The sequence below is a fragment of the Hydra vulgaris genome, chromosome 12, assembly GCF_038396675.1.
Source record: "Hydra vulgaris chromosome 12, alternate assembly HydraT2T_AEP".
Lineage (NCBI taxonomy): Eukaryota > Metazoa > Cnidaria > Hydrozoa > Anthoathecata > Hydridae > Hydra > Hydra vulgaris.
This window is the reverse complement of record NC_088931.1, coordinates 58,404,065-58,423,993: the sequence shown is the minus strand read 5'-3', so window position 1 is coordinate 58,423,993 and position 19,929 is coordinate 58,404,065. Positions and strand designations below refer to the sequence as shown.

Genomic DNA, 19,929 nt, shown 5'->3' with positions numbered 1-19,929 from the left:
GCATACATACATATGTACAAGGTCAGCAAATTATAGATCTTAAACTTTTAGTCAGCATTAAGTTAACACAAGGTTTTAAAATTAGAGGTGTCACCATGACAGCATTGTTTGCAAAAAATTCACACTTTTGGATCTGCATTGCTAAATGCCGACTCTGAGGGTTGATATATAAACATAATTTTTTTTAATTGTGTTTTAATATTTAGTTCTGTCTGGCAGAGAAGTAACGTACATTTATTAGTAATACATTTATAAGCTTTTAATGTATTCTTGCAAATCTGTTCATATGTATAAGGAATAAAATTATATTTCTAACTTACATCTTATTAGTTTTTAAATAAATATAAAATGTCTCAATGGAGAGGATCCTATTCAAATGATGAAAGAAGCACATTCAATCAAAATCAACGTGGAGGAAGTGGGTTTGGTATTGCACCCTTAATGAGGCCAGTTTCACCTGCAACTAGAGGTAATTTTTATGGAGGTACTAATAGTTGGAGCACCCCTCAAGCACCCCGATCTCAAATAAACAATCAAAATAATGCTAGATCTCAATCAGTTAATAGAGGTGATTTATATTTTCTGATTACTGATAACTTTTATGTTTAAAAACTGATTTATTAAATACATTTTTTATTTTTAAATACTGTGTTATCATTTATTTTATAAATATTAATTTAGGTGCATATAGAACACCAGGTAGAGGGGAAGTAATTCGAATGGGGCCATCAAAACCACCATTGCCCACAAAAGCCAATGAATTAAATACAGACGACATCAAAAATATAGCCGCAGTTCCTGAAATCAAAAAAGAAGATTTAGTTGTAAAGCCAAATGATATGAAGAAAGACCCATTAGCTTTAAGAAATCAAGAAGTTGATAAAAAAGAGGAGAAGAAATTTGAGGTATTTAAAATTTTTATTTTAAAAAGGTTTAGTTTTTTAAATATTTTTTTATATAAGTAAAAGCATTTTAAAAATAAAATTTTAGTAATTAGGTTTTTACACCGTTTTCAACAAATAAAAGTATTACATTGATAGTTTAAAAACAACAAAAATTTTTATGTATCTAATTATAAACAATAACAGTTTTGTTTATAAAACATTAAAGCGGTTTCTTAAAATGCTTGTTTTTAATGTTGGTGGACATCCTTTAAAGACGTTTTAAACAAAAAATATAGACTGGTTTTTAAAATACTAGTATAAACATTATATTTAGGGGTTGCTATAAACTTTTATTAAATTTTTAAAAGTATCTCTATATTACAAATAAAGAATTTTTTTGAAATTTTGTTAACCTAAGTCTCAAAAGAAAAATCTGCAAACATAAAGATTTTATAAATAACAACTATTTCCATTAAAAACAGTTTTAAAAACTGTTGTCTTTTTTTTTTGTTCTTTTCTTAAATATTAAATAAATTTATACAATAAGATAGTTAAGATTAAAAAATCGTTATACAGTAGCAATTAAAAAATCGCTGTACAATAACAAATATAATAAAATATATAAGTATAAAAATAAAATATAATAAATAGAACTCGCAGAAGACCTTTAGGTCTTATCATCAAGATCCGCTTGTGAATATTAATTGCATTATAATAACATTTAATGAAGAATAAACAAAAATGTCAAAGAAATAATTTGCAAAAAACATAAATTTTGTAAGAATATATAAATAAATTTGTAAAGAAATTACAATTGATTCTTATATATAAATAAAAAGTTTGTATTAAATAGTACTTATTTCATAAACACATAAATAGTGAATCCGATATTATTGTATATTAAATTATATAATAAGTTTCATATTTTCATAAAATATTAAAAATATAAAGATAAGTCTTTAAATCACAAGATACAAAAAAAATGGATTCAAAGATGGGAAAAACATCATTTCTAAAAAATATTTTAAAAACCTCATAAATTTTAAACTGGATTCCAAGATGACAAACTATTTTTGAAAAAATTTTTTTTTAACATGTTAACTATATATTCTGAGCAATATAAAAAATTTAAGCAAATTGAAGGGGATCACTTCCACAGTTTCAGGATTTTGTCTGATTTAATTATTTCATATTAAAAAAACAAAAATTGAAACAAATAGAGATCCCACAATACATTTACAAAATAACATTTCTAGATTGTTTTTTTTTAATTAGTAGGCATCGCACAATACATTTACAAAATAACACTTCTAGATTGGTTTTTTTTAATTAGTAAATGAAACTTGTGTTGAGGTAGTTTATTTTATTGATAATTTAAAAAAATTTATGTCCGTAAATAAAAAGTCAAAAATAACGAGAAGCTAATGTGCTAAGTCGTTTTTATTTAAAACAAGGCCTGTATGTTATTGCGTAAATAGAATTAGTTTAGTGATTATTTTTTCAAAGAGATTTGCCTCAATATGTTACTGCAGACTAGTTTAGTTACTAGACTAAAGTATGTAATCATAAAAATTATGTTACAGTCTACATACATTTAAAAAGCATAATTACCTTAAGGTTGATGAGGTGTTTTTTGACATCAACATCTCCCAGCTGATGAGTATAGAGCATATTGTTTATAATTTTATGTGTTTTTAATAATCACCAATTTCCTTTGAAAAGCAACAGTAGTTTTCATAAAAGCTTTTTTGTTCCATACTCAACTAAAAAATAAGTTTCATTTATGCAGCCTGTATTTCTCAATACATAAAATACTTACACTTATGCAATAATAAAGATCGTTAAACAAATTAAGAAATTTTAATAGTAAAATAAATTGTTTTATGACAATTGCACACTTACTGAATTTTCCATAATCGTATCTTAGGAGATTCTTCATTGCGTTGAATTGCCACAAGTTATTTGCTTATAAGTTGAACAAATTCTCTTCTGATGTATATTTATTTTATTATATATTATTTTAATTGCAATGATTTCTATATCATTCAGAAAACGCTCAAGTTTTTTCCTGAAATTTTATGCATTGTTTTCTGCTATGCTTAATGCTAAATTTGGAAGATTCAAAATTTTATTGTTCTGCTTAGTGTAAACTAATCCAAATCACTCATCTGTGCATCCCCTCAAATATCTCCATAAAAATATATACTTAAGAACGGCAATTAGTTTAAAAGGAACTTTACTTTTAATAATAAAAAGTTTTCTTTAAAGCATTCTAACTTATTTGATAATAATCTTTATTATCATTTTTCAAAAAATATGAAATTTTTTTACCTTTAATTATAACTTAATATTTATAGATCATGTGAGTTTTTTTTAAATTATGTTAGGACCACCTTGTATTGACATTTTAACAATTTTTTTAAACGTCTTTTTACAAAACTTAGCGCTTCTACCATGTGCCATTTTTGAAAAATATTATGACATTTTTGTTTCTTAGGTATTAATAGGGCTTAATAAAAACTAGAAAATTTAAAAAAAAATGGTTTTCAGTTTTTTAAATCAGTTATTTTAAATTTTTATTTTACACCATTTTTTTTAAATTATAAAAGCAAATTTTTATTATTGCGATATAAATGGATTGTAACCTACAGAATTGATATACTCGAATTAGATCTACAGAACTTATATACTGGAATTAGATCTGTAAACTAAAGAAAATTTGTTATACTTAAGCTAAAATAAAAAGTTTAATTTTTTTCATTAATTGTTAAACAAAAACAAATTATTTTTTCTACAGTAATATTAATAATCTGATGAACTTGGATAATCTTTTCTTATAAATTGTAGTATATTTAAAAAAATTTATATATACTACAATTTATAATATTTAAGGTAATACAAAAGTCAAAATTACAAAATGGAAAGAAGTTGCACAAAAAATGTACAACTTTTTGCCTGGCCAAAAAAAAAAATTGATTCAAAGATGGCAAAAACTTAATTTTAAAACCAGATTCCGTGCAAACAAAACATTTTTTTCCTTAACAGGTATTTGTTTTACAAAAGATTTTAGTTTTCCTTCTTTTGGGACAGAGTTTCTTTTTGAAAAACTTTTTTAAGTTGCATAATAGGTAGGAGTTCTTTCAATAATTAAGAGCTACTTATAATATGTTATAATATTTAGCAACCTTTTAATATGTTAATACGCTTGTAAATAAAAATCTGGTATCATATTTTTAGTTAAAACATAGGTTGTCCAACAATGTTAAGAAAGTGTAGCAATTAAATAAAAATGATAGATAATAAAAAATTTTTAGTTTTTAAAATCTATTTTAGAAATATATATATAAACTAAATAAAAGTTTAGTTTTATTTATGATTTATCCCTGTTCCGTAGAATAATGCATAATACATTTTTTTAAATGTTCTTTATAATGGAGGAAAACTATTTTTATTAATCCTAAAGTTTTAAAATAAAAGATGTTTTTTTTTAAGCCAATGGAAGATATAAAGCCAATAGTTGAAACTCGAAAAGAAAATCCAAGAATTACCCTTGATTCATACAATAGTGAACTTCATGTTCAAATTGAAGAGAACGGTTTTGTTGGATCAATAATGAGGGGTGAAGGTTTTGAATATATGTGGGGAGGTGTTCGTGCAAGTCATGGTGTAATTAAGGGCAAGGTATTTTTTTTTAAATAATAAAGACTTTTATATTTATGTTTTTCATGTAATTTAAAAATATGCACTTGAGTATAGGCAGTTGTTAATGAAATTGCTTCAACTGGTTTACTAATAAACCATAAATAATTTTATATGAAAAAGAATTAAATTTACTGCTAAACTCTAATTTAAGAATATTTAATGTGTCAATTTGTTTCAACTGATGATTAACATAACATAAGTTTAAGAAAACAAAATGACATGCCAAATTGATCATAAGAATAACAATATAAAATTTTACATAAATACACTTCCATCTGTCAAATTTGTTTAGTCAACTGTTACTGCGTACTTTAATTATAATGGTTTTTGTTAAATTTAAGTTTTTACTGAATAAATTTAAATCCTAAATTTTTACTAAATGATGTGAAAATGTTCTTAGTTTAAATGTGCTTAGTTTAAAAGATTTTTATCAATCTTTTAACAGTTGTAGTAAAAATCCAAAGAAAAATTTAAGAACAAAAGTTATTGATTTTATCAGTAATGTTTAGGCCTGTAAATCGAGCCGAATGAGCCAAGCTTGCCAGGGCGCGGCTTGGCTCATTTACATATTAAGAGTGTTCAGACTCGGCTCGTTTCAAACATGAGATTCTTTGTTCGAGCTCGGCTCGTTAAGGATTAATATTGTTTGGGCTCAACATGTTTTACATGTTGCTCGAGCTCAACTGGTTTAAAACTCGAAATAATTATTGTAACCTGTTAGTTTAAAGCTCGTCTAGTAAAAAAAAACTGTTTGTTGAAGGCTCATCTGTAAATAATGCAAGTCCAAATCAACAAACAACATTAACAATCCTACAGTCTATTAAACATGCAAATAAACAACATAATGAAATAAGATCCCACAAATCTAATAGTTCAAAATAAAAGTTAAAACTAATAGATCAATGTTCAAAATTAATGTTTAAAGTTCAAACATGTAAACTCTCACAAACATAATAATTCCTATTAAACACTGCACTCTAATAGTTCAAATTACATTTTCACAAATATAAGTCTTGCTCTCATTGCATTGGATAAATGTGTGTGTATATATATATATATATATATATATATATATATATATATATATATATATATATATATATATATATATATATATATATATATATATATATATATATATATATATATATTCGAGCTTTAATCGAGCCTATATGAACGAGCCTATGATGTTCAAGCTCGGCTAATTTTTTGTTCAAGCCCGACTCGTGTTCAAGCTAATTTTTTGTTCAAGCCCGACTCGTTTAATAAATGAGCCTGATTTTTTGTTCAAGCCCGGCTCGTTTACCGTTCGAGCCGAACATGAAGGAGCTCTTGTCGAGCCAATCATCGAGCCGTTCACAAACATGAGCCAGGATTTACAGCCCTAGTAATGTTAAATAAACTAATATTGAGCAACTATAAATCTTAATTCTGGGATAATTTAATTTCATTTTTTTTTAAATTGCAATCTGATATTTATATCAGATGTATGGCTGGTCACACATAAACCTAATCTGGTAAAGGCTAAAAATGTTTGATTGTGAATATGTATTGTTTCAAATTTTATTCTGTTCCATTTAATAGATGTTTATGTTTGTTTTTTTATATACTCATAAGCAGTATTTTTGTTTATACTTCATGTAACACTGCAGTAAGGTATTCCTTACTGCTGTGTTACTTTCCTATTTGTTACACTTTAGAACTCCTTTTCTGATTAATTTTTATGGCATGCAGGTCAGTGCAGAGTATTTTATCACCATTTTAACCAAAATATGCACACAGAAACCAACATTTTATTTGCTACTTTTTTAGCAATAAAATTAAGTTTTTTTGAAAAAATCGTAAATAAATTATTCTGTTATATCATCTAATTAGAGCTAATAAATATACATTAACTCCAGCTAAATTTCTTTTTATTTCTTTTTTCTTTATGCTTTGGCAAAAAATAATAACTAATGATAAGAAATCCTAAACAAGATATTATCTTAATTAAATGTTCATCAAAAGTAGATAAGGTACATATTACTACTGGTGGTCCACAACTTTAAAAAATTTACACTAAAAATGTTGCCAAAACATTTACCGACTGCTAAAATAAAAGTTTTTGTCTAACGATATCGAAACAAATAAACTTTCAGGCTATGGGCTTTTGTAAAAATTAGCTGAGATAAAAAAAGCTCAATTTTGAATGCTGTAGTGTTAGGATATTAATTTTTTTTTGTTTACTTTATTGACTACAGTCACAAGAAATTGATCGTTATTGAAATTTTTTGTCTAGTTGAAATTACATTATTTAGAATAGAGGGAGTATCATTAATAGGAAACTGGGGTTTTATTTTACAGAATCTTTTATCAGAAACTTTTTTCAACTCAATAAACAGTTTGCCAAATAATAACTGTTTTTTTTTTCTTATTTAAATATTTTGACTTTAAAGAGATGATCATTAAGATTAAAATCCATAATCACATGTTAGTTTACAAAATTGCAATTTTTAGCAACCAGATATTTTATTTATATATATATATATATATATATATATATATATATATATATATATATATATATATATATATATATATATATATATATAAAATATATACACAGTATGGAAAATAAGTCGGTCAATGAACAATGGCCACCCAAATTGACTGAAATCGCTATTTTGATCTCTCGGTCAAATTTTAGCCAACGGTTAACCATTAACACCAAGAAATGAATTCCTGGTGGTCATAGTTGACTGGTTGAAAAAAAGTATTCAGAAAATGCAAATACTAAAATTTCATAAAATCATTGAAATTTTAAAAATGCGGTTTTAATATATTTTTGATATGCTACTTTAATTCGCTTCATTGGTAAATATTACATATGACATTAACTAAATCTAATAATTTTTTTGCTTCACTTATTTAGATTACTTTAATTTTACTGGTGGTGAAAATCCTTTTTTCAATAAATGATTGAAATTCTTATTTTATTATTATTTTAATAAAAGTTTTTAATATATTATTCTAATAATAATACATAATAGTTGCTGTATTCAAATAAGAACATTTTTTCTTTCAACTGTAGTTTAAACTCAGTCACTTAGTTTTTTCTTTTAATTTTTTTATTTTCTTGTAAGTTTTTGCCGCAAATTACAATAAATGCATGAGTGATTTATAGATAAATTTAAAATTACTAATTATTAACATTCATTAATATGTTTCATATTTAACTCTCCTAAATTAATTGAAATACACATTTGTGAATTTTGAAACAATAATTTAGATTACTTTAATAGAACATTGTTTACATTCACATCTTAAAATGAGAAACAAATGATAGATTTTTACATAATGGTGTCTTTATGTTAAAAGATTGTTTATACTTACAACAAATTTTTGTCCGATGATAACCTCCCAAATTCTAAAAGCATTTCTTTGTCAAATGATGGTGTGTTCATAATATTTAACCTTAAAACAACAAATAGTTTTATCAGTGTTTGTTAATCCTGCATAAGCAAAGAAATTATAAAACAAAAACAAAAAAAACAAAACCTTTACGAGAAATTTGAACATTAGTTAATTGAGCGTTTCCTTTTCAAAAATGCATTGATTTTATTTAAAACTATTATTTTAAAACGAATACAAATTTGTTAATTTTCAAGCATTAGGTTATTTTTATATTTATAAAGTTCAGTCATTAAGAACTATTACTATAATTTAAACAAACAAAATTTAAAGAAACAAGTTAAAATTTTGAACGCCAAAAAAAAACCCAAGCAAACAGCATTTCCATGTGTTAGCCGGTCGAATTGACTGCTTATTTTCGATTTCTTATTTTCCATGCTGTTTTTCTCTCTATATATGTATCTATATATATATATATATATATATATATATATATATATATATATATATATATATATATATATATATATATATATATATATATATATATATATATACACACACACATACACAATATATATATATATATATATATATATATATATATATATATATATATATATATATATATATATATATATATATATATATATATATATATAGGGTCATCCATAAATTACATCACGCTATAGGGGGGGGTTGGGATTAATGGTTTTGTGACGATTCATACAAAACTTGCTTCTTAGTGTAACAACTTTGTGACAAGGGGGGGAGTCAAAAACGGTCGAAAATTGCGTGACGTAATTTATGGATGACCCCATACCTATGTATACATACACATTCCTAATGGTTTTGATTTTATTTTGAACTTATTTATTGTATCAAAAGTTGAAACCTCTGCTCATGTAATAAAGCCAAGTTTGTAATAAAACAAAGTATATCATTTAGTATTTTAGAGCAGAATTTTATGTTTTTTTAATTATTTTAACAATTTTTAAAATTGTTAAATTAATTAAAAAAAAAAAACAGTTAAACTGTAAGTCTGTAAAGTTGCTTACTAACAATTTTAAAGTAGTAAAGTTACTCACATTTTCAATATATATTAAGTTCAATTTTACATATTTTTGTAAAAAAATGTTAATTTTAAACAACAAATTATCAAAAAGTTGAAGTAATTTAATTAGTTACAGATCTTCCAAATCAAAAAAATTTACTGTGGATCTGGTCACATCTTTACAGTTTATGAATATATTGATAAACTAGTTTGCAGTTTTTTTTCCCAACACAAAAGTTCAATTTTTTATGAAGACTTATTAAATATATTTTAGTAACTGCTACCACCTTTAGTGGCTTTAAATATGTTACACATCTTTATCAAATATATCAGTTGCCCAATAATATGATTAATATTATTGGACTACTAATATGAACAAAGAAGAAATAATATAATAATTTAAAATAGAAGATATACGTGATCAGAGAGGCAATAATCTAAATAAAATTAAATCTCAAGTGTTAAGAAAGAACTTGATAATACTAATAACATATTGTATTTAACAGTATTATTTATAAATAACATTTCAAGTTCAACAGGTTAGTATTTTGATATTTTTATAAAAATACTAAACATTTTGTAAACACATTAAATATTCATGGATAGATTTTGAATTTCATACAATAATCTTTTAACATTCAAAAGTTAAACCATACAAACTTTGTAACCACTTCAAAAATTAAACTTTATATGGTCATTATTTTTGAACTCTGATAGATAATACTATGAAATTTATAATTTATTGATGAATATAACTTTAGCAAATAATAGTAACAACCTAATATGTTGATTTATTATGTGCAAATAAAACTAATGACTAATGCATGTTGCAATTAAAATAATTAACATAGGTAGTAACATCAATATGTACCTGTCCACAAAGATGCAAAGTTGAGCTCTGTGTAATAACAAAGCTCATCAATATTTACTTTGCAGTTCCTTAATCCCAAAGAATTAATTTAATTTTACTTTCAAGTCATCAGAAAGTTCTATTTTAAATGCTTAAATCTAACTGTTTGAGTTCTAATTGTAACACAGTTGCTTTATTTTTTTATAATTTTAAAGCAAAAATATTTAAATTAGTTAAAAATTTGAATTGTTTGTATGCAATATAGTTTTATTAGCACCCAAAAGGGTATCAACTTCATCACCTAAAAAGAGCTGTAAATTATGCTTCATTCAGAGAAAAATGTATTTAAACAGAGGTTTTAGTTATGTGTTAATGGCCAGACCGACAATTATAGCCAAATAATGAACTAAGAATAATTATTATACTACTATAAACCAAGAAAAACATTTTAACATAGTAGAGTATAGCAAAATGTATACATAGCTAAGAAATATTTTGTCTTGGTTTATAGTAGTACTTATCAAGCTGACCTATTAAGTAGGTATAACAAAAATTTAAAAAAATCTGTTTTTTTTTAATCACTACTATATATCCTCAAGCCAAAAACAAGTTTTAAAATAAAAAGTAGCTGTTACACAGCTGTTATAGGATTGTAGCTTGCATACAATAATATATTTGTCAATGTGTACTGTAATATCATGTATAAACATTGCTATTATATATAGATCTTTTGTCTATATATATTGGTAATCAGCTGTTTATCTGTAAAATCACTAGTAGTATTATCAAATGAACAAGTTCTTAAATTATTTGAAGAAATAGTGATTTTTAACAACTTTAACATTAGCTCATCTTTTTTATATTGAATTAGTTTTTTAAATAATTTTTGTATATCTTTCTCCTTTTTGTTGTTGTTTTTTCTTCTTGTCTTTGTTTTTTTAATTAATTTTTCTTTAGTTGTGGTTCTTTTAATTATTTTTTTCCCTTTCTTTGTGATTCAATTTGGATTGCATTGCTTCTTGTAAAGTTAATACAAAATATTTTTAAATCTTTCATCAATTTTCTTTGGATTTGATAGTATATATCTTTGGATAAAGCAAATTATTGTTGTCACTATCAATACTTAAATATATTGTACAAGACTGAATTGGTTTAAGCAGATCATTTTCATCAAGTAGCTATTATATGGAATAGTTAGAATTAAGCAAGTAAGCTATGCTTGGGATAGCAGACACATTGTAAGAATAAATGCCATATGATCAAATCCTTGAAATATTAACAGCTATAAGGGCTTGATCACATCTTGAAAAAGTCACAAAATTGTAATCAACTAAAAGAAATAGTATTAAAACTTCAATTGTTGACCATACTTACATCTTATAAACATATTATCATAAAATACATGTGTTAATGTATATTAGATCAATAAATCATATATGTTTACAGTGTTTACAATTTTAATTTGCAAAGCTTACAATTTTACAGTACAGAAATCAAGTATACAGTATAAATTACACTATTTTCTAATAAAAACCATATCAGTACCAAATAATTATTCTGTCAAATGAGTGGCTATTATTACAACTATTTGAGCTCTGAGATTTATGCTACATTTGTGCTTCTGCTTATTTTTTGGTAAACAACAAATCAATTTACAGTATTATATTAAAGTAACAAAACAAATCAAAATGTATCACAAAGCTGTATCTGAAAGAATATTACGTTAAGTACATTGCAAAGTTGCTCAGTTGCTTCAAAATAACTAAAATGACTTTATAAAGTAGTGGTTTTAGTATAAAATATTTTTTGTTATACTAACCCTGATGGTAATAAGATTTATAAAAAATCAAGACAAGAAACGAAATGTATCAAAAATACAAAATTCTAATAATCAGATAAATGTCCAAATAAATCAATGCAATAAAAGCAGACTCAATTTTGGCTCTTAATAAGACCCAGCCATTATTAGGGCACTTTGCCTTCATTTTTTTTATATTAACCAGAATACTTGTTTTTTCATGTCTATATGAGGTTGCAAAAATATCATTGCTTTAGTGAAAAGATTATTATTGCTACAATAAATTGAAACCAATTAGTAGCCTTGTTGTTATCAAATTTATCATGTTCCTGATAGTAACACCTATATATTTTTTTTTTTTTTTATCTTAAAAAAAAAAAAAAATACTATTTTAGGTTTTAAGATTTTATTAGAACTTGTTTTTAACAAAGATCAGGATAATTTTTAAATTATTAATCTTATATTTATAGCTCTAATATTAGTTTTGTTTTAAAAACAAAATGTAAGTTAGACTTTTAGAATGTTACTTATTGATCGTGTTGTTTTTATATGGTTATTATACATTTTATTTGAATATTATGAAAAAAAGCATTTTTCTACATTAAATTTATTGTAGAAAACCCAAACATAACGTTTATAACTCGAGTTTAAGTTATTTGAAAGAACTTTATTATATTAACTTCATTTATTAACTAAAATAGCGCAGAAAGGGAACTTACCTTAAGAAGAAGAAAAAAAAAGGTGTTAAAAATTAAGTTTTTTGCTAATATCTTGATAAATAATTTGTTTTGGAAAATTTAATTAACATGAAGCCTATTTTTTAAAGATTATTTAAGATACAAACTCAACTTGTCTTGGCACTTGGGAATCACTTTAACTTTTATTATTAAAAAAAAAAAATCCGATTAGTACGTTTAATTTGTTTTCTTTGGTGTCACTAAAAATTATTATTGTTTTTAAAGTTATATTACGTTTTGGCTATCCCTTTTTTAATATGTTAGGTGTAAATTTTTTTTTTAAAGGTGCCAAAGTGTCAAGACAAGTGTGTTCATATCTTAGATAATCCTTAAAATAATGTTTCGTGTTAGTTAACCTTTTCCAAACAAATTATTTATCAAGATTTAAAAAAAACTTTATAATTTTTAACGCAATTTCTTTCTGATTTATTACAGATTAATGTCCTTTTTTAATTAATAAATAATGTCAATACAAAAAGTTCTTTCAAATAAGCTTTCTAGTTATAAACAACATGTTATATTTGGATTTTCCCTTTAGCAATTAGTTTTTATGTAGTAGAATGCCTTTTTATATAGCTTACAGAACGCCTCTATAACAATAAATAATATTAGTGCTTTTAACATAATATATGTAAATTTAAAAATTTTCCTGATATATGTTAAAAACAAGTTTTGCTAATAAAGTCTTTAAAACTGAAATGATGTTTTATTTTTTTGGATTTAGTAAGATATAGTGTAAATAAATTTGATTTCATGATAAATGCAAACAAATTATTTTAATAGAAATGAAAATAAAACAAAGTAGAAAAGTGATATATTGTTTAATTACAATTTTTATTTTGTCTCTATTTGAATGCCTTAAAAACTGCAAACTTTTTTTTTTTTATAAAAAGAGAACACCCAATCTAGTTGTGTAAATCATTTAATAAACTCAGTGGTGAAATATTATTCAAATCAGATATTTTTGCAATGGAAAAAACTATGCAGTTTCATGAAATTAATATTAACCTCTCAATCGGATGTATAATAGAAAAAACAGCAAATGTGTTTTTGTTAATATCTCAATAAATAGCTTGTTTTGGTAATTTTAAACTTAAAATTTATTTTCTAATGTTTATTTACAAAATAAACATGACTTATCTCAGCACTTGGAAATCCCTTTAAAGAATTTATGATAACTTGCAAACTTCCATTAATAATAGAATTTTTTTAACTATGAAAAGTTTCAAGGTCACAAAAACAGGGTTGTAACAGCAAAACTCGCTGCAAATTTGATGTCTTCATCTTTACCAATGTCGTTAGCTTGTTGCTAGCCGATGTTCCAAAAATAACTCAACAGCAGAATTAGAATACTCCTTAATATCTCCTGTTGTTGTTAAGAACGTCAGTAATAAATATAACCAAGAATAACATTTTTGGGATTTAGTGAAAAAATATACAAATAAATTTGATTTGCTGATTGTTGGTAGCAATAAAATACTGTGTATGTTTTTGTTCAAATAAAAGTATTTATTTAAAAGAAAGAAAAAAAAAACAGATCAAAAATGAGTTATCTTTCATTTTGTCTAAAGTGACATTGGACAACTAAAACACTTTATAAACTAAAATGCAACAAAAATGTTTGGTAATCATTAAAGACTAATTAAAAATGGGAAAACTAAAGATTTATTAAACCCAATATTTTGAATGAACCATTTATAATGAACCCAAGCATTTATTAAATTGTTTAAAAAACATGGTAATCACACTATTAATCAAACCAGTTATTTTTTATTATGAGCAGAAGACATTATACTGACTTTATAGACTTCTAAATAAATAAACTGCAAAATGAATGTGTACTGAACCTCCAAGATTAATCAGATAGTATATTTTTATTTATTTATATTTTAAAAACATGTATGATTTTTCCATGCTTTATATAAGGTTACTTTCTATATATATATGTTTGTGTGCCACAAAATATGAAATCAATTTTTGAAAGCTTTTTTCTCAACCAATTTTGCACACTTAATCATTTTCGATGACAATACAAGGAAATGGAAAAAATTGACCAAAAAAGGTTAATTTAGTTAACAAAAATTTAATTTGTATTTCCCCATAAGAACACTGAATTAATAAAAAAATAATTTAAAAACGTAACAGTAATTTTTCCTTCTACAAAAGATAACAAAAAAAGAATTTCTAGGCCCAATAGAATTCTGCTTGCATAAAGCATGGATTTGAAAAAAGAATTTTTTTTTGATTTACTAGTTACTAACTAAATAGCTCTTAGATTATGTGTTCAAAGCTACAGACCTGTCAGGTTGAAGTGCTAATAAGAAAATTGCTAATATATCCTAATAAATCATAGTGACATGATGTATAAACTCAGTTTCATTTATGCATTAACTCATCTCATTTCATATAAGTCTGTGAATTTTAAAAGGCATAAGTCCAACATAGTAAACTTTCAGGAAACTAAAAAAAAACTGTATTTCTCCCTATAAATTTTTGTTAATGGTTCAGTAATTTTTTTGAAGGTGTAAATCATCCTCTTAGTCTTATCAAGGTGTAAAACATCCTCTTATCAAGGTGTAAAACATTTTCTTCAAAAAAGTAATTAGACCATTAGGAATACTACAGGGAAAATGCAGTTTTTTTAGTTTCCTGAAAGTTTGCAATGTTGGGCTTATGGCTTTTAACATTCACCAATTCATGTTTCCAATGTTATATTATTGATACTATTGTTATAAGTTATAAATACCTCTGGAAATAACTTATAATTACTATCTGGAAAGTAAAAAGTTAGAATGAAGTAGTAATTGTTATATATTTCGATTTCTCATTCGGGAACAGGCCTTTAAAATACAAGTTTACTCAGAAGTTGTATGCATCAAACAAAAATATTATTTAACTAGACATGCATTTAAATTTATATATACACCCATAAATACTACTATTCTTAAACAAAATGTCTTTGAAGGCTTTTATATAAGTATAAAAAGTATTTTTTTAAATTGTTTTTTTAATATTAGCTTAATAAATAATAAAAATAAGTGTCTAATAAAATGGGGTTGCTTAATCTAACAAGTTTTTTAATAATGGAGGACTTATTGGTCAAGAAACTTGTTCTTAACTGCCTTAACATTTGCCAATCATAGTAGCATACAATTCCAAATTACTTTTATATTTTTACATTAAAAAGAAAAAATTTTCTGTAAATATTTGCAAATCACCAATAAATTTATGTTTTTGAAACTGTATATAAAATTTGTGTTCTTTATTTTTAAAATTAAATGAAAAAATATTTTTAATGTCTCTACTTGAAGTTCAAGAACCTCAATCTTATTGATACTGTGATGACATTTTGTACCATAGGTCTGCTTTGAAGTGCACCTTCAAGAAGAGCTTAAAGTGAATATTGCAGACGAAAATGACTTGTATGTTGCACGTGTTGGTTGGAGCATTGATGGTTCTGATTACCAACTTGGTGAAGATAAGTTTTCATGGGGTTATGGTGGGACTGCAAAGTCTTCCAATGAATGCAAATTTCGTGACTATGGAAAACGTTTTGGAGTTGGAGACACAGTTACCTGTTATGTTGATTTAGATGCTTCTCCAAAAGCTATATTCTATATGGTAAATGGTGAATATCTTGGAGTAGCATTTCGATTTACAAATGAGCTTACAAAGTCTCAAGCTTTGTTTCCCCATATTGCCTGTAAAAATATGAAATTTCGTGTAAATTTTGGTGCACAACCTCCTAAATTCCCTTTAACTAATGGTTTTGTTTTGATTCAGCATGCAGCTGAGTTGATTAGCCCTCCTCCAGGTCCAACTAAACCAGAAGAAGCTGAAATAATTATGATGGTTGGTCTTCCTGGAAGTGGTAAATCATACTGGTGTGAAAAATATGCTAGTGATCATAAGGAAAAAAAATACTACATTTTGGGCACTAATTTTATTATTGATAGAATGAAAGTATCAAATTTGGGGAAAAAACGAAATTATCATGGTCGTTGGGAAGAGCTTATTAAGCGAGCATCTGCTATTTTGAACAAGTTGTTTGATGTAGCCAAAACAAGACCTAGGAACTACATACTTGATCAAACTAATGTGTATTTTACAGCAAGACGTAGAAAAATGGAATCATTTCGTGGTTACAAACGCATTGCAGCTGTACTCATCAATAAACCAGCAGTCCTTTCAGACAGAATTGAAAAGCAAAAAAAAATTGAAGGAAAATTTATACCAGATGAAGCTGTTCTTGAAATGAAAAAAAATTTTACACTTCCAGAAGTTGGTCCATCATTTGATGATGTTTGGTATATTGAGGAGACTATGCCAATGGCCAGAGAATTAGTAGAAAATTATCGAAAAGAGGGTGACCTTAAACATGGAGTTAAAAGATCTTTTCCTGATAAAGATGATGGAAGAGTTATTGATGATAAAAAGCCACGAACAGCGCCTGGTAATCTTGCTCCTGTTGCTTTTGGACAACATAATAAAGAACTTCCAGACAACATACATAATAGAAATAGCATTGGGTTTCAAAGTGATAGACTTGCTCCCAAACCTTTACTAACGGAAGTTGAACGTTCTCAGATATCTCCCAGATCAGAGACCAGAGGTCGTTCAACAAGTTTAAAAAGGCCTGAAAGGCAACTAGATGTGTCTCATGAAAGAATTAATAGCAGAGATCGTGGTAGAGATATTAAAGATGAGCGCAATGAAAGAGACTCCTTTAGAAGAGATGATCGCAGAGAACCTTTGTACAGGGAATCTGCTCCAAAAGATGATCGCAGGCATGTAGCACCTAAGGATGCATGGTCTGATTATACAAAAGGTGAAGGACGTGAATTACCTGTACAAGTTGATAAAAGAGATATATTACCTAGAGACTACAGAAGAGACATAGTGATGAGAGATGATCAAGGAGTTAATACACAAAGACTAAGGGATACAAGTGAAAGAAATGACAAGAGAGATCTCTTTACAAGATCTGACAATGAAAGCTCTTTCTATAGAAATGATAATCAAAGTTCATTATACAGAGGTGATAGAGTTAACACATTTGACATTCAAAGAGATAGATTATCTAAAGAGCGTGACATTTCCTTTAATGATCAAAGTAAGGATTTGCGTGATTCTAGAAATGATGATTACAATGGAATTGCAGGTGCATACAGAGATGTCATGAGAGATTCAGTTTTATCTAATCGTGAGCGTCTTAGAGGGAGTTTCCCATCACAAGCTGCATATGAGTCGTATCTTAGGGAAAATACTCCTTATTCAACTAATAATGAATATCAAGACAATGCATTTAGAGAACGCGATCATGAAAGTCATAGAGAATATCTTGGTAGAGAAACTCGAGATCCTTATAATAGGGATATGTATTCTATTCAAGAAAGAGATTTGTCTCAAAGAAGACAAGATTATCCAGTTAATCAGCATGGAAATGTTTATGATGGACCTGTACATCTTAAAAATGACCTTAAAAGACGCCCTGAAGAAACAATTAATCCGTTAATGTCAAGGGAAGAATATAGAAAGTTGCCAAACTCAGCAGCATATAATCAAAGAGTAGCAGAAGCAGATGTAGCTGCAAACTTTAGAGAAGAACGATATACTGATGGTAGAGTGGCTGACTATCGTGATGTACAAAGATCTTCTTTATTCCAGGACCCTAAAGTTTATCCTAAAAACCAAAGCAATATTCAGAACTATGATTATGTTGGTGGAAGCAAGTCCGAAGATTACTCTAAACAGTCTCAATTTAGTGATATAAGATACAGTGATGCAGCAGTTGCCTCAAGAAAAGACCCATATACTGCTTTGAATGATCAACCATTGCGCAAAGTACAAGATTCAAGTTTATTAGATCCTGAAAGAGATCAGTACTTTGATCAAGCTAATTCTTTACAGAAATATGCAGGTAGTAGACCTTATGATAAGCAAGATAAAGATTTAGGTGGAAAATATTCTTATCAAGCATATGAATCTAAATCGAAAGATGATGGACTAAGAGCTGGCTTGAAACCATCATCTTATTATGATCAGGTTGGTCATAATATACATGACCCTAAACTTTACCCAGAAATGTCAAGAAATGATTATTTAGTCTCAAATGTCAAAGGTTATTCCCTCAATGATGAGTATGATAGAAATTATTCAGACAATCGTGGTATTCGAAATAACAAATCAGATAGTAATCTTAGTGACCAACCTTATAGTAGAGATTATCCTGATGTAAAAGCTGCAGACATTCAAAGGCGTGTAGATTCAAGGTGGAATGAAAGAAGTGGGGTTCAGGATGATTCTTCAATGCAGCTAAAATCTCGACAGGCACAAGTCCAAGATTCTTTGCCATCTAAGTACCAGTCTGATGTTAACACTAGAGAAAGCCTATATAAAAGACCTCCAACCGAGAGATATGAAACTTCAAGTGTATCTTTGTCTTCATATAGTGTAACTCATGCTAGAGAAGATATACGAGATAAACAATTAAGAAACGAAAATGTTCGATATAGTTCTGACTTTGATTACCACAAAGATCAGCAAGGTCAAAAACAAATTCACAAACCATTAAATGATGCTTCAGCATCTCAGAGCTATCAAACACAGATGACTACTTCTACTGCTAATTATCAGCCTGTGAAATATGTTGGAACATCTTTATCTTCCCAAAATTATCGTGAGCAAAATTTTATGAAACCAAATGAATCATTAAATCAGTCTGCATATAATCAGTATATACCACAAGCTAACTCATTGTCTACAAGTATGCCCCAAAAACCTAACACAGAAGCATTACCAGGAAGTCAGAGCTATGAACAACAGCAGCAGGATTATCAAAAAGCTTACAGTCAATGGTATGCCAATTATGCTCAAGCGTTTGCTCAACTGGCACAGCAGAACGTAAAATAAATTTAGTAATTAGGCGATTAAACATTTATGAAAGTCACATAAGTAGATGAAACATCTAGTGCATTTTTATTCATATATTAATTTTTATATGATTTTAATTACTGGATATATTATTTCCTTCTTTAAAAAATAGTAGTACGCTTTAAAGCTTTTTTATATTATTGCATTTTAAACAATATGAGACCATAAAAAGATATTGTAGAGATTGTTCTTTGTTAAAGTTTGCAATTTTTGATTTTTATAACCATTTGTTTAATTTGAAACATTTGCAAAGATTACTTAGAAATAAAATAAGTGTTATTTGTTTGTAAAGATATATTTATTTGATTCTTTTTATTTGATATTGTTTTCAATGTACAAGCTAAAAATTTTGGTTAAGAAAAGTGTACTCATTGTAATTTGCCTTTTTTACTGGCTTTCAAATTTACTTGAAATTTTTAATATTTTTCTTTAATTGCACCTATTAATTCATTATAATTTAATTACAATTAACTCTTATATAATATTGTTCCACAAGGCTTTCTGAGTTAAGGGAGAATAAAATATAATTTTTCCTACACTTTTCTTGCATCATTCTCAACTAAACTCAAGTTTCTTATTCT

The 19,929-nt window shown here is 26.3% G+C and overlaps 1 protein-coding gene across 1 annotated transcript; it reads left to right on the top strand.

Moving 5' to 3' along the window:
• Positions 1-327: 327 nt before the first annotated feature.
• On the top strand, positions 328-19,725 carry LOC100202074 (uncharacterized). The gene is made up of 4 exons (XM_065813872.1): positions 328-568; positions 682-905; positions 4,377-4,565; positions 15,776-19,725. The coding sequence occupies exons 1-4, from the start codon at positions 349-351 to the stop codon at positions 19,325-19,327; spliced, it is 4,185 nt and encodes a 1,394-aa protein (XP_065669944.1). The 5' UTR covers positions 328-348; the 3' UTR covers positions 19,328-19,725.
• The last annotated feature ends 204 nt before the right edge of the window (positions 19,726-19,929 follow it).